This window comes from Carlito syrichta, unplaced genomic scaffold (assembly GCF_000164805.1).
Source record: "Carlito syrichta isolate Samal-C Ts95f unplaced genomic scaffold, Tarsius_syrichta-2.0.1 Scaffold304486, whole genome shotgun sequence".
NCBI classification, from domain to species: Eukaryota; Metazoa; Chordata; class Mammalia; order Primates; family Tarsiidae; genus Carlito; species Carlito syrichta.
This window is the reverse complement of record NW_007248582.1, coordinates 329,606-346,836: the sequence shown is the minus strand read 5'-3', so window position 1 is coordinate 346,836 and position 17,231 is coordinate 329,606. Positions and strand designations below refer to the sequence as shown.

At 33.4% G+C, this 17,231-nt stretch overlaps 1 protein-coding gene across 1 annotated transcript in view; it reads right to left on the bottom strand.

Moving 5' to 3' along the window:
• Window positions 1–17,231, bottom strand: part of LOC103262414 (centlein-like) — a 173,328-nt gene that overhangs the window by 89,719 nt on the left and 66,378 nt on the right. Inside the window, exons 4-5 of the mRNA XM_008060037.2 lie at window positions 8,412–8,546; window positions 7,622–7,801 (exon numbers count right to left, since the gene is read on the bottom strand). Of these exons, the coding sequence (XP_008058228.1) occupies window positions 7,622–7,801; window positions 8,412–8,546 (315 nt within the window). The remainder of the gene's footprint in view (window positions 1–7,621; window positions 7,802–8,411; window positions 8,547–17,231) is intronic.

Genomic DNA, 17,231 nt, shown 5'->3' with positions numbered 1-17,231 from the left:
GAATAGAACTCTATAGGAGTACTGGAGTAGAGTTTTTGTACACTATTAAAGACAGTTGGTAACATATAAATGAGATTGCTATAACTTTACAATGGTATATGTAATCCCCATGGTAAACACACACACACACACACACACACACACACACACACACACACACACACACACACAACCAGTAAAATAGAAACCAAAAAAAAAGGGAATCAAAATGAGTTGCTACAAAAAAATCAACTAAGCATGAAAGAAAACAATAAAAAGGAAACAAGAGACAAAAAGATGTAATATATACAGAGAAAAAGTAAAACAGTGCCCAAAATTAGTCCTTCTTTATTAATAATTACTCTAAAGGTAAATGGATTAATCTCTCCACTCAGAAAAAGAGATTGGCAGGATGAATAAAGAAAATACTATGCAACTATATGCTGTCTACAAAAGACTTATTCAAATCCGAAGATAAAAAAGTTAAAAGTAAAAAGATTTTTTAAAATTCCATATAACCAAAAGAACCCAAAGAGAACTGAGGTAGACATAATCATATCAGATGAAAAAGACTTTAAGGTAAAAATTGCCACAAGAGAAAAGGAGGGCAAAACAATACGTTTATCAAAAGATATAAAACAATCACAAACATATATGCACTAAATAACAGAGCTCCAAAATATAGAAAGCATACAATTAAAGAACTAAACAGAGAGATAGATAATGTTATGATAATAGGTGACAACTCATTACTCCACTTTAAATAGTGGATAAAAAAACATCTAGAGGGAAAGTCAATAAGGACATATAGGTCTTAACACTGTAAACTAACTACACCTAAAAAGCCTATATAAAATTCTGTATTCTAAAACAGCAGAATATACCTTCTTCTCAAGTACACATGAAACATTCCCAGATAGACCATATGTTAGGCCATAAACCTGTCAATAAATTTAAAAACACTAAAATCTACAAAGTATGTTCTCTAAACACAATGAAATGGAGCTAGAAATCAATAGCAGAAAGAAAAGAGGAAAATCTACAAATATGTAGAAATTAAACAACACATTCAAACAACAAATAGACCAAAAATAAAATACAAGGGAATTTGAAAATATTAAAATCACAAAGGAATTGGAGATGAATAAAAAAATACTAGATGTCAAAATGTATGCCATGCAGCAAAGGCAGGGGCTCAAAAGGAATGTTACAAATGCCTACTTAAAAAAAAAAAGTATTTCAAAATAACTTTTACCTTTAGGAATTAGAAGCAGAATAGCAATCTAAACCCAAGACAGAAGAAAATAAATAAAGATTATTGTGGAAATTTTAAAAGGGGGTGGATGAAAAAACAATAGAGAATCAAAGCAAAAGCTGATTCTTAAAAAGACTGACAAAGTTGACATGCCTTTAGCCAGACTGACAAGGAAAAAAAGAGAAAGGATGCAAATAACTAACATCAGGCATGAAATGAGAACACTACCAACCATGCAGAAATAAAAAGGGTTATTAGAGAATGCTATAAACTATTTTGCGTCAACTAATCAGGTAATCTAGGTGAAACAGACAAACTGCTAAAAACACATGGATTACATAAACTGAATCAAGAACAGAAAAGCCATAACAAACCTGTAACAAGTGAAGAGACTGAATCAGCTATCAAAACCTCATAACATAAAAAATTTCAGGTCCAGATACCTTCACTGGTGAATTCTACCAAACATCTGAAGAATAATTAAGACCAGTCCTTGTCAAATTGTTCTAAAAACTAGAAGAAGATATAACACTTCCTAACTCATTCTGTAAGGACAGCATGATCCCGACATCAAAGTCAGAAAAAGATAAAGCTATACTAATAATGTAAGATTGGTTTCATATCCAAACATCAAATAACATAATATACCATATCAAAAGAATGAAAGACAAATCACATAATTATTTCAATAAATGCAAAAACAGTATTTGCCAAAATCCAATACCCCCATAACACAAACACTCATCAAAATAGGAAAAGAAGAAAATGTCCTCAGTCTCATAAAATAACATCAACAACAACAAAAAATCTAGTATCCACTTTCTCCTTTTCTACTGGACATTGTACCAGGGGTTCTAGTCAGGGCAATAAAACTAAACTAAGCTACTAAAATAGAAATAAAATAAAATACACTCAGATTGGAAAGGAAGAAGTAAACTATTTCTATCTGAAGATGTTGTGAAGTAATATGTAGAAAGTCTTAAATCTTAATAAATTATTAGAATTAGTAAATCTAGTAAGAAAAACTGCAGTATACAAAATCAACATACAACAATTAATTGTATGTATATGCACTAGGAATAAAAAACAATTCTGATTACACCAAAGAGAATAAAATATTCAGGAACATATCTACCCAAGGAAGTGCAAAGTTCCGATATGAAAATTACAAAACAATGTCAATTAAAGAAAATTAAAGACCACCTAAATAAATAAAAGACATCACATGTTGATGGATCAGAAGACTTAATATTGAGATGATAATATTCCCCAAATCAATCTACTGATTCGGTGATTTCTATAATCAAAATTGAAGCCAGCTTTTTGTAGAAAAAGAAAAGACTCTAAAATTCATGTGAAAATGTAACAGACACAGGATAACCAATCTTGGGGAAAAAAATCATACTCAGTGATCTATCACAGAAACAAAGAACTGAGTACCACATGATATGTCCTCATTAATAAGTGGAACTGTGCAACTCGGCAAGACCTCGTCTCTACAATAAATAAAAAAAAAATTAGCCGGGCATGGTAGCGTGCGCCTGTAGTTCCAGCTACTGGAAGGCTGAGGCAGAAGGATGGCCAGAGCCCAGCAGGTCGAGGCTGCGGTGGCCGGGAGCGGCCACGGCACTCCAGTCTGGGCGACTGAGTGAGACTCCAACTCAAAACAAAAACAAAAAAACAAAAAAAACAAGTAGACCCTAAACATCTATCATAATACTTCAGTAAAGGGGTTGGCAATAGCAGGACACTGCCAGGGCGGGGGCGGGGAGCAGAACACCATTGTCAGTGGCTGTTCCTAATCCAGGCAAAGTGAGGTCCCGTGGGAGGCCCAAAACTTCACCTGTACCTAAGTGACTCGGTGGCTCATGTGACCCACCCTGACTTGTACCCCACAACTTAAAAAATTTTTTTTAAAGAATACATGTAAAGGACACAACCCAATTTCAAAACTTGCTACAAATCTGCAACAATCAAGACAGTGTGACACAGGTATGAGGATAGACGTATAGATCAAAGGAAGAGAACTGAAATCCAGAAATAAACCCTTATATACAGTCAACTGATACTCAATAAAGGGGCCAAGATAATTCCGTAGGAAGTTTCTTTTTTTTAACAGATGGTCCTGAAACAACTAAATAACACATCAAAAAAAACGAAGTCGGAACCACATCTCAAACTACATTCAAAAGTTAACTCAAAATTGATCAAAGAATTAAATGTAAGAAAAAAACTACAAAACTCCTAGAAAAAATATGGGTGTCAAGTTTCACAACCTTGGATTAGACAATGGTTTCTTAGATATGACACCAAATGTACAAGCCACACACAAAAGAGATTTTTAAAAAATCATCCAAATAAAAACTTTTGTGTTTTAAGAACATCATCAAGAAAGTAAAAAACAACACAAAGAATTATAGAGAATAGTTTCAATTTATATATCTGATAAAGAACTTGTATCCAGTATATATACAAAAGATTTGAACAGACACTTCTCCAAAGATATACAAATGGCCAATAATACATAAAAAGATGGCCAACATCACTAGCCATCAGGGAAATGCAATTCAAATTCACAATGAGAGACAACTTCACATTTATGAGGATGGCTATAATAAAAAATCAGGCAATAACAAGCATTGATGAGGATGTGGAGAAATCAAAATTCTTGTACATGGTGACCAAATACAAAATGGTGCAGAGTCTTTGGAAAACATTTGGGCTATTCCTCAAATGCTTAAAAACAGAGTTACTATATTACCTGGGAGAGAGTAATTTCACTCCCACGTATATACTGAAGAGAAATAAATAATGCATGTACATGTAGGGGAGAAAAAGTACAATATTTTCCTTAATCATGGCAAGGTTCAAGGCTGACACTGCTGTAATAAAAGGCATTATTAACAAGAGAAAAGTACAAAAAATGTATTTAACCAAAGTTTTACATGACACAGGAGACTTCAGAAATGAAGACCCAAAGACCTAGGGAAAATTGTGTATTTTTATGGACAGTTGTGCATAAGTGTCACTGGAGGACAAAGGCATATGATCTCATGGTAATAAACTGGAAGGAACTTATTAGTAAGTCTTGTTTCTTCAGATTCTTCTTGGTTTCCAGGAATAAGACAGGATTTCTCTGGAATAAGGATCTTAAGATCTACTTTCAAGGAACTCTTTTATGACTATGACCGTGCTTTAGGAGAGAGGCAGAAGAGAAACACTACTTCTGTGGGTTTCTCAATGTCCTTCACCTTAAAATACTCAGTAGGTCAGGGTGCCACATTTTCAGGTATTGTCTTCTGAGCCCCTATATATATAATACAAGGAAAAATTATTGCACACGAATGTTCATAGTGGTGTTATTCATAATAGCCAAAAGGGGGAAACAACACAAATGTCCATCTACTTGTGATAAAAAATGAATAAACAAACTGTAGAACACATGTTTATAATAAAATGTTCAACAACAGAAATAAATGAAGTGCTGATACCCACTATAACATGGATAAATCTTAAAAACAGTATTCAACATGGATGAGGTCAGTCACAAAAGGCCACATACCATATCCATTTACATAAAATGTTTATAGAATAGATAAATCTATAAAGATAGAAAGTAGATTAATGGTAATCTGGGGCTGGGGACTTAGGGGGAAAATGGAGTGACTACTCAATGGTAAGAGTTTCTTTTAGAGGTGATTAAAATGTTCTAAACTTGATTGTGGTGATTTTACAACTTTGTGCAAAAACTAAAAACCACTGACTTCTACAGTGTAAATTAATGTATGGCATATAAGTTATATTACAAAAGAATTTTTTTTAAAAAAGAAAAAAGGTGGTAAAGTTTTCTTACTGACAGTGTAACTTGGAAAAATCCAAAGAAATATATGTATAATATTAGAATAGGCCGGGCATGGTAGCTCAAGCCTGTAATCCCAGCAGTTTGGGAGGCTGAGGCAAGAGGATTGCCTGAGGATTGTTTGAGATCAGCCTGGGCAACACGGTGGGACCTCGTCTCTACAATAAATGTTTTTTAAAAAATTAGCTGGGCATGGTGGCGCACACCTGTATTTCTGGCTACTTGGAAGGCTGGGACAGAAGGATTGCCTGAGGCCAGCAGCTCAACACTGGGATGGCCGTGAACATAGCCCTGCACCACTCCACCCTGGTCAATGGAGTGAGACTCCAACTCAAAAAAACAAAACAAATTAGAATAAATAAGACACCTGAGGAAAACTGTTAAATAGAAACTCAAAATAAATTAGTAAAATTCCTGTATTCCAGAAATAATCCATTTAAAAATGTAACAGAAAATATATTATGTACTATAGTACAATGTTATTTATAATAGCACTAATAGCAAGGGCTAAATCTAACAAAAGTGAACAATGCCGTTTTGGAGGAAGTTACACCTTATTATACATTCATGGATAGTAGGATCTCAATTCTCTCAAAAATAATTCATGAATTAACAATTTTTCAGTAAAACTAACAAGATGATTATTAGTATTATAATCTAGTGACGAGACATTATATAGGGCTCATGACTCACAAAGAAAAGAATAAAAAAGCATTCTTCCCTTCTACCCTAAGTATGCAACTATAATGTCTAAAACCATGAAAATAATAGGGAGTCCATAAACAAACTCATACACACATGGAAAATTGAAGATGTGAGAAAGATTATATCACAAATCGATAAACTAGCAAATAAATGATGTGGAACATCAAATCCAAAAATGAATTCTAAATACATTAAAGATTTGGGGTAGGAAACGTTTTATCATATATCTATAGTAAAAACATTAGAGAAGAAAATAATAAAATTGACTATCAAAATTCACAAACTTTTGAAAGTCCAATTCACTTTATTCAAGTTTCATAGAACAGAAGGTATTTGTAATATACATAACAGAATATTAGTATCCAAAATAAATAAAGAATGCCTACAAATCAATAAGAAAAGGACAAACAACCCAGCTGAAAAAAAGAACTGCAAGTCACAGCAAATCACAAAACTGATTGTTTGGATGGGCATAAAAAAGGAAATGAAAATTATCACCAAACAATCATGTAGCTGTGAATTAACACATGAAAATATCACTCACCCTTATCACACTACCAAATTGTTTAAAAGTTATGCAGAAGCTGACAAAAAAAATTAAGAAAACAAATGCACCAGCATTCATTTTCACAATGGCTATCATTCCACTACTGTGCACTAATAGACAATATATTTCCTTAAATATCTGCAGTGAACTGATTTATACACGCAGAAAGATATACCCTCCTCCCCTACTTTAAATGTTCATGTACACATGCATACATAAACATACACATGCATACATAAACATACACACCCATACTACTACAGTTGTCCCTCAATATCCACAGGAGATTTGACCTTCTACAGATACTAAGAGCCATGGATGCTCAAGTTCCTCATATAAAATGGGATAGTATTTGCATATAAGCTACACATATCCTCCCATATACTTTAAATTATCTCTAGATTACTTATCATACCTATACAATGAAAGAGTTGTACTGTATTTTTATTTGTATTATTTTTATTATTGTATATTATTTTATATGTTATATATTATATGTTGTATATATTGTTGTATATATTATTTTTACATAGATATATGGAGAGACTACCATGTTTACTAGCACTACAATTTGTTTCTGGCCTTTTCAACATGATCTATAGTGAAAAAGAAATCTAAAATTAGATGTGAGAGGAAATGAGCAAAGACAAAGAGAATGCCACAGAAGAGCATTATTTTGAAAAATATTAATAAAAAAGGATGTAAGACCCCACTGTTTCACTGAACTAGACTTAAACAAATGATTTAGTAATATAAAGATTGATTGTAACATCTCTTATAAAAATAATATTTTACTATGAATAAGGCTCTTTAAAGCCAAAGAAAGCATTGTCTTAGAACCACATGAGTATTATTAACCATTTAGTGCTTATATTTACACTTAATTTTTTAATTTTTTAAAGGATCTAGAGCATGCATTCTTAAAACTATACTGCAATAAATTCTAACTATATTTATAAACTTAAGCCTTAACTGAAAAAAGTCACAACTCATGACTCTAAATATGTTTTTTGCAAAACATATTTTATTTCAAAATGCAATAGCCTTTATTTTTTAATGATTACATTTTAGGATAACTATTTGAAGTCAGTTTCCTGCTTTGCAACATCAATTTTTAAAAAGCTGTGGGTCGTAAGTGAAGGAATATAAATTAATGCTAGTTCCCACTGGTGGATTTGAATATATAACTTGTTATTTAAGGAAAATAACATGTATTAAACTTCCTGTAAGAAGTTAGGCCCAAAACAGGAACACGGATTCCATTTTCATTGTATACCTTTATTTTTGCATCAATGCTATATTTTTCTTTTCTCCAATGTGCTTCCTCCTTCCTCAGTTTCTCCAGGTCATTTAGCAGGTCAGCACAGCGGGTACTTAATTTCTCTTTTTCTTCCTCCAGATTCTTTATAACTAGTCTGTTTTGCTCTTCTTTATTCTGTACACACTCCTTTGTGTCCTGTAGAACAGTACCACAAGGGCCAATAAACAAACAAACAACAACAACAACAAAAAGGTGAGAACTAATCAGCAAATATAAACTGTGCAATTTTACCCTCACAGCAGCTTCTTCTATATTTGATAGCCAAGGTCACCTGTGTACTTTTATTGGCCTCTTTTCATGCAGGTGGATGGGTCATATTTTTTCACTGGATGACAGCTTTGATGAGTACACATTTGCAAAGAGCCCATTAATTGATCAAGCTGCCTTTGATGCTGTCCCCAGCTATTTTTGAGACCCACACAGACATATCCTCCCAGACCTGGGTTTTATCAATTAATAATGCCAGTCCCATCAGAATCTAATTACAAGAAGCCACATATTCACACTCTGACTTTCTGAGCTCCATTTCCATCATTAACTATTTATCTGAAAGTTATAAAGCTTGGAGTTCCAGCTTTAAAGCATCTTTATCAGAGTTTCTGCCTGTGAGAAAACTGTATGGCACAGCAGGGCCTAAGGCAATTTTTCCTCCAAGCCTGTCACTTTCAGTGCCACAAAGGTTGACAAAGCTTAAAGCAGGACTTCAAAGCAATGGCCCTACAAAACTATGTACAAGTCAACACACCTTAATTTCTTGACTTTTATCTTTAAATTTCTTTTCCAAGTCATTGAATTCTTTCCTTAAGAAAGCATTTTCTTCATCTACTGCAATCTTCCTTTTTATGGCATCATTTATTTCCTGTTTTAGTGCTAATTCTCTCTGTGGAAAAAAATTAAATTATTGTTAGTGTATTATTTCTCAGAAAAAAAATTATTTTATTTTAAGGTTTTAAAATTTGATTGCTAATGTTAGGATTACCTACTTTTATAATCATGTCTATCATCACAATTCTCATTTCCTGTGACATGTCCATAGTCCTATTTATGATGAAGAACACATAAAAACTGGGCACCAAACATTAAGTCACACATAGAAAGAAAACTTTCAGAAATTATGTGTGTAACTGGAGAAAACTAAGATTTTATAAAACTAATTAAATAAAATATATTTATAGCTAAACTAAGAATTAGTTACACTTATTTGTCATTTGGAAAAAAAAGTTTTTTTGAAAAACTGTAATTGTGTAAAAGTATACATCATTAAAAAAGTAAAAAATGGCAAGTTTGTTTTGGCACTAAAACATCTGGCTCTGTAGACAGAACACTCAGAATATTAAGACAGCCATACTTTTTAACTAAACATTCTTCTCACCTGTGATACCTAAATGATAACTATGGATCACCTACAGGTATCCACAGTCATGGATGTACCCATGTCTCAATTTCTAGCTTCCCTCTTTCCTCTTTATAGCTTTTCTCTCAGAAACTTTACTGCCTATCTTGGCTATTCATCTCACCTCTGATGAAAGACTATCCAATCCATAATCCAACCCTGACTTTCCCAATCACCAGTCTCATATTTCCAATTTTCCATACAATACCTCTACTTGGATGTCTGCTGCTATCTTAAACTAACTTGCAAGAAATGAAATCCAAATCCTGGATACCACCTCTTTCCTAAACTTCTTCAGTTTTTATCAACCCATCCATTCTTTCAACTATTATTCATTAAGCACATACCATCACCTCCACATCAGTCTCAATAGCACCATCTGTCAGTCACCCAAAAAGCAAACACATCAAGACAGAAACACTTTTGTAAAGTAATATACTCAGGAGACCTTTATTCCATCTCTGATCTATCTTTGATGCTGATACTAAATTCATTTTGTATCCCATATCAAACTCTCTCTGAAGGACTTGAAAATAAAGTAAAAACAAGGGTAAGATTCAGGGATAGGATGAAAAGTGGGTTGAGTTCTGGAAATAAAATGAGAATATCTCCAAGTGAGAATATCTCCATATCATCATTTTTAAAGTTGCAGTGTTAATTGTTGATTTTATTTTACTTTCACTTAAAATATTTTAGACACTGAATACATACAAAATAATATGATATAACTTTGAAGATAATAAAGAACAATAATAAAAAGAGCAGCCCTGTACTTACTAGCATTCAGATAAAAAACACACTGTACCATTATCGTTATCGTTGAAGTTTCCTGTATATCCCCTTATCCTCTAACACCTTCTATTCCTTCATAGGTAATCACTATCCTGAAACTTTGAGTCTTATATTTGCCTTGCTTTTCTTTATACTTTAATTGCAAATAAATCCCTATTTGATATACTATATAGTTTAGCTTATTTTTTACTTAGCATCAATTAAATCATACTACACATATTATACAACTTCCTATTTTTGCTTACCTCCCGTTTCCAATTTCATCCATGATAATAAATTTATCTGGAGCTCTATTACCTTAATGTATAGTAATATTTCATCATATAAATATGCTATAATATACTTATCCATTTCTCATCAGCATATACTTCAGCTGTTTCTCATTTGAGGGAAAGGCATACAAACAATGCTGTTATGAACATTCTTAAGCATGTCTCCAAATATGCATGAGCAAGAATTTCTCCCAAGCAATATTTTTCATACAACAGACTTGCAATCTAGAAATGGGTCATTAAATGAATTTAGTTACCATAATCAACATTTTAAAAAAATGGAATAGAATATACTAGAAAATATCAAAATTTACCTTAATTATACATAGTAAAATTATTATTATATGAAGCTTTCATTTCATGTATGTATATACTGGGTAATGAAGTAAAAGATATTTCTTTCAGCATGGAGGTCATATTTTTTTTTAGTTTATTTTTTAATATTCAGACGATCCTTCCACTGCAGTCTTCCAAGTAGCTGGGAGGTCATATTAATAAAAGTTTGAAGACCATATCTCTAGATTAGATATACTTAAAAGAGGCTACATTGCTAATCATAGGCTTATATGCACTTCAAGAGTTCCCATCACTCTATATCCTCACCACACTTAACTCTCAGGGTTGGGAATTTTTAAAAAACGTAGTAGAAATAAATGGCACCTCAATATAGTTTTAATTTGCATGCACAGTTTTAATTACTAGGCCATATCAAAATGTGCCTAACATCAATCAAACAGTATTAAAATAGAAGCATCAAAATGCCCCCCTCCACTATTCAGAGACAATGCTTCTACTCTCATCTAAGTCTTATCCTCTCTCAAGATTAAACTTCCGCCTCCTCCAGAAAAGCTTCCCTAATCATCCCAGTATTTTGTAATTCCTGCCATTTCTAAATTTTTGTATTGTCTGTATTATTCATTTGGCACATAACACATTACCTAGTCTTGGTAAGTAACTATTTATTCTTACTTTCCCAAAATAGATTACATGCTTACAGATGAGATAGACACTGAATGATAAATTCGATGATATAAGCATTAAGACTATTTCTAAAATATGTACAAGCCTATCCTTTGACAGGAGAAATGACAAAACTTGAGCATCCCTTGTCTATTCTGGAGAGTACTCTGACCCTAAGGAAGAGAGAACACTGACCAACTGACTTAAGTTTTTTAAGGATTTTCCCATTAAAGAGAGAACACTAACCAACTGACTTAAATTTTAAAGATCTTCCCATTAAAGGAAGCTAAATCTAACAGGCACTGACAATAGAGATGACACCAATAGCAAGTCCTTTCCTGAAAATTATTTAATAATTTAAATTTTGGCATGTGAGTGAACTTGGTAATTCACAAAGACAAACACAGACCTAATTTGTAAACTAAAAAATAATAAGATAATAAATTGATTAACCAAAACTATCATATTCTGATTGTTTAATATATTGCACAATATATTTTGCTATATTACATAATCATTAGAGAAATAAGTTAGACAACAATGTACTCCCAATAAAGGAGGACTGATAAATTAAACTCTAAAAAATTTGTGTAAGTTTGTATAAACCAATTTATTTTCCTAATAAGATATAACCTCAGTAATCTACAATAAATAATGGAAGTACAGATATATATAAAGTTCATTCTTAAATTTGGCTTTATGAATCTTTTTCCAACAAAACTTTCTGAATAGAGGAGGGTAAATTCTTAACGGTCTAGTTTGAGTTAATAATAAAATAGCAAACAGAACTCAGAGGAACCATAAAGCATAAGGGGTGACAAGAAAAAGTATGCCTGGAACAAATAATTTATTACAGAAAAGGCATGAAATGAATAATTCAAATCATGGTCAAGAGAAGTCTACAGAGAAAGAAGAGAATAATAGTGAGTATGAAGCAGGGGAAAGAGGGGACAGCAGCATAAGACCCAAACTCTACCAGGAAATACTTGAGCATAATATATTTATTATTTATACTGGCCTATTTTTAAAATAGACAGGAAAGTTTTAACAAAAAACAAAGCAGTAAAGAAAACACAATAATTAAAACATTGGTAAATGGAGAAAAAGGAAGGAATACAAGAAGCAATTGCATTTGAGAATCAAAACTTCCGTGCTTCCTAGAAGGATAAAGGTAAACAAAATTTTAGAAAGCAATCATCAGGCGGGTCTCTGCAATAAAAAATCAAAAAATTAGCCGGGCGTGGTAGCGCATGCCTGTAATTCTGGCTACTCGGAAGGCTGAGGCGGACGGATCATCGGAGCCCAGCAGGTCGAGGCTACAGTGGCCGGGAGCGACCACTGCATTCCAGTCTAGGCAACAGAGTGAGACTCCAACTCAAAAAAACAAAACAAAACAAAACAAAACAAAAAAAAAAGAAAGCAATCATCATCTAATTAAATGTAATATTCTAGGTTATCAGAAGTCATACTAGTAAGTACAGTATTAGAAGAAAAATTTATTACATTATTTTATAATAATGTAACAAATGATATTTTGTTTACAAATAAGAAAATATTTTGTTCACAAATAATGTAAAAAATAATATAAACAGTAACAAAGCTAAAGCAGTCTTACCAAAAAGACTTACATGGCAATTCTTTATACTATTAATTAGATGGCACTTCTATGAAAGTTTTTCTGCAACCAGCTAAAAATAATAGTGTGTATGTGTGTATAATTTCTGGTAAGTTGACTTCATACACAGTTAAGATTTGAATAAAATAAATTGTCATTCTAATTGCTACTCTATTTCAGAGGTATAAATCTTGAAAATTAAGAGCTGTTAATATTACTCTGTGGAACCACAAAAATTCAATGGAAGAGCTTCCAGATCAGCATATAAGGAACTTAGAAGTCTGTCACATTTACATAAGACGAACAAAACTGAAAATCAACAACTCTTCTTAGATCCATCAGAAAATTGAGATCACCAGAAAAACCAATGGCCCTAAAATTGAAGAGGCAGGCAGATGTAGAGAATAGCAACTTAATGGAGCCCATGAGCAGAAAACACTGCAGGAACCAGGGTAGAAAAACCTAGTCTGTAATTAATGAGTTACTAGAGGACCAATATGGACAAGTTTGAGAGTTAAAAATTCAAAAAGGGCCCAATCTTGGGGGTAGGGAGTGAGGCACATTTTCGTGAGTTTTATCTACAGGACCCCAACATACTGTGACAGGGAAGACAGAACATTAATTTCTTCCTCCTTCCAGCAGAGGGAAAGGAAAAGTAACCATTAGACACACTCAGAATATTCTTTTATTCTTAACAAGGTCTGCCATCAAAAAAACTACTTTACCAGAGCCTAGTCTAACGGGGTTTACCAGAGCCGAACCAACCCCAGTACCTTCCAACCCTCCTCTCTCTCCTAGAGAGGGTTGGGGGAGGACAAAACAAGACTGAGAAGCATTTTAAAGGGCCCACTCTGGAAACACAGATCATCCAAGACTGAAACCCAAACATACCACTGCTTCCTCTCCTCCATACCTCACCACACCAGTGGAGCTCCTGTATAATAAAAGGGTAATACTCCTGCTAAAGTGCCTCCATGACTGTAACCTAACAGGCAAACAAACTGTAACCTAACTTGAGAGCCTATTATTTTAACAAGCTTTCAGTCTACACAGGCCGCAAATTGCCAGAACTTGTCCAAGTAGGGCAAACACCAAACTATAAACTTCCATTTCTGGCTATACGTATTCCCTGCCCACCGTAGTGATGTGGAGCTCTCTGAATGGCTTTTTGTCCTGAGTGTACCCAATTCATGAATCTCTTTTTCCCGCTCAATTAAACACTATTATTAATCTAGCTAAGATTTTTCTTTTTAAGACAACTGAGAGAATTATGCATCTCAGGATATTTAAGAAGTCTCTAGAGAAACTCAAGCAAAAACAAAGACACCAGAGGAGAGTTTCACCTCTAAAACATATAAGCTATAGTGAACAGCAGACACAGCCTAACCCCTAGACAGATAAACTAAAAACTCACACTGACAGCCTATTTCACTCAGCAAATTATACTCATTTAGTTACTTTTATGTGTTAACTTGGTTAAGCCATGGTACCCATGGTACTCAATTTTGGTCAAACACCAGGGTAGATGTTATTGTGAAAGTATCATTCAAATATAATTAACATTTAAATTAGTGGACTCTGTGTAAAGCAGATACCCCTCTTATAATTGGGTTGGCCTCATCCAGTTAGTTGAAGGCCTTAAGACTACAATCCGCTGGGCTCGGTGGCTCAGCCTGTAATCCCGTGCCTTTGGGAGGCTGAGGTGAGTGGATTGCCTGAGACCGCGGGTTCGAGACCCGCCTGGGCAGCGAGACCTCATCTCTACAACAAATCAAAAAATCAGCCAGGCGTGGTAGCACATGCCTGAAATTCCAGCTACTCAGGAGGCTGAGGCGGAAGGATGGCTAGAGCCCAGCAGGTCAAGGCTGCGGTGGCTGGGAGCGGCCACTGCACTCCAGTCTGGGCAACAGAGTGAGACTCCAACTCAAAAAAAAAAAAGACTACAATCCTCTGCAGAATTCAGACATGTCAGCCCACAATCATGTGAGCCAATGGCTTACAATAAATCAATCACTATCTCTCTCTCTCTGCCCCCCATAATGTCAAATTTCTTCATTCCTTTCCATTACTTTGTCAGATTTCAGTTATCTCTTAAAATTTCAAATGTCTGCTTTCATTTTAGTTTGTACTGCTTTCATTTGTACTGCCTCCTAAAAATCATTTAAAAACTTCACAACTGCTGAATTGAATGTCTTTTTTTAAAAACCCATTTTTGTAGCATTTCACAATGCAACCAGTTGCTTCTTAAAACTCTCCTTTCTCAATTGAGATATTGCATTGTACTTCTCTCCCCTTACTTCCCTAAGTCTTTTCATCTCTTTGACTAAAATGTGTCCTTCCTCTCACTCATTAACAATATCAGCAAATATCTAGTTCTCAAAATTCTCACTGTTTACTCGTCCCTCTAACTATACCATTAAATATCTACATCTCAAGGTCAAAATCCCCTCCTAATGTAAGACTCATGCTTCCAACATTTTGCTAAAAATCTCTAAATAGAATTGCTATCAGTAGCTAAGGCACAACTGTCTAAAAGAAGTTCAAAATCTTGTCCTAAAAACAAGTTGTACTTCCTGAAAATCTCTCTCTTTCTGATAATAGTGCCACTGTTCTCCTGGCGTCTCCTGGCTGAAAACCTAAGAGTCATTTTCAAATTACTGTCAAGTCCTTATGGTTCCATTTACATACATTTAATCCCTGCCAACCTAATAATTCAGGTTCATGCAGTATTTGACTATGACATAACCTCCTAACAGGTCATTCAACATCCGTAACATTAGTTTTATTTCAGCCTACATTCCTATATATTACCTATGAAAAAACTATAAATTTCACTATTACCCAATTATACCCTACACCGCTATCTTCATGCACTTTGTCTAGTGTATATACTGGGCAAATTCCCCTATAATCTCTACCTCTTGAAATCAGTTTGAAAACTTCAAGATCTCTTTACTGAATTTAACCACTCCTTTTGAATCTTTACAGCATTCTGCTTATTACTGTCTCATGGCACCTACACTACATTGTTTTTATGTTATTTTAATCATACATCCAACAATATTCAATAAGCATCGGTTATGAGCCAGGTAATATAGTAAATATTAGGTGCTAGGTGTAAAAGGGTCAATGGGACAAAAATAGATCCCACCCTCAAAGAATCTAATGTAGGAAAATATGGTTATTTACACCTTACTTTTATCTCACCCTGATCCTCAAAGGGATTTAAAAATCACTACAGACAAGAAATGTAATTCTGAATTTTCCATGACACCATCACAGGATAATATATACATTTAATACAACATTTTATTGAACCTAACTGAAAATATATTTTGTACAAAGTGATAATCATCATTGCAAAGAAAATGAAAAGATCTATCCTAATAAATTTGGGGGCCTAAAAACAAATAATTTATCTTATTAGAATTCAGTATTTGATGTATAGACTATGTGATTCCGGTCAAAAAGATGAATAATAAAACAATCTCTACCCAAAAAAACAGAAGCAGAAAAATAACTTGATAAAGAAAAAGGGAAAATATATTGTCATTTATTAAAAGCCAACATTTTAAAAAATGGTATGCTATAGCTATCCAGAGCAGGACAACTGAAGAGCATTCACTAAAGCATTACAAACTTAATGCCAAAGAATGACAAAATTAAAAAGAATGACAAAATTCATTCTCCTTCTATAACAGAACAGAGTCATAAGTGAGGAAGAACTTCGCAGCCTGGATCTACATTTTCTCAAACACCCTGACTCTTAGGGTGGCCAAGATTTTTTCCAATGAAATGTGAATACAAATATCATTTGCCACTTCTGGGTCATAAGATTGTATTTATTAAGCAGCTTAGCCTAATCCAATTAATACTCTGGGCACATGGCAATATTTACCTATTTTAGAATACATTTTGATACTGTTTAATACTCAGGTGATAAATACAACTATATCTTTCCAGAATAAATTGACTAAATAGTACCAATTATGATATTTTCCATAAGAAAAACACAACTTTGGGAAAGGTATATATTTCAAACGTATATGTCATATTAAATCTATATTCCATTTTAGAATTTACATAGACGTAGGAAATTGGACTTTTTATACTTTAATAAAACAACTTTATAACAAGAACTGACCTTAGATAAAAGTTCCCATGACCCTCTAATTGGTTAGAAAAAGAAACAGATTACAAAAGTCAGAAGAGTATAGTTGCCAAAAAGACACCTTCATTCAAGAATTATAGTTAATTCAGTCCATAATGAACATGCAAATATTACATAAACATATAGCCCATTTTTACAATAAATTATTTTTACTTCTATTTTTTAATTTTTTGAATTTAAATATTATACAATTAGGTCATTTTTAAAATAAATTTCTTTCACTTCTATTTTTAACATGTTTATTTCTTGAAAATGGTTGCTGAAAGCACTAACCACATGTATTTTTGTGTTTTTGGTTTTTGGTTTTTTTTTTTAATTGGAGTCTCACTCTGTCGCCCAGACTGGAGTGCAGTGGCCGCTCC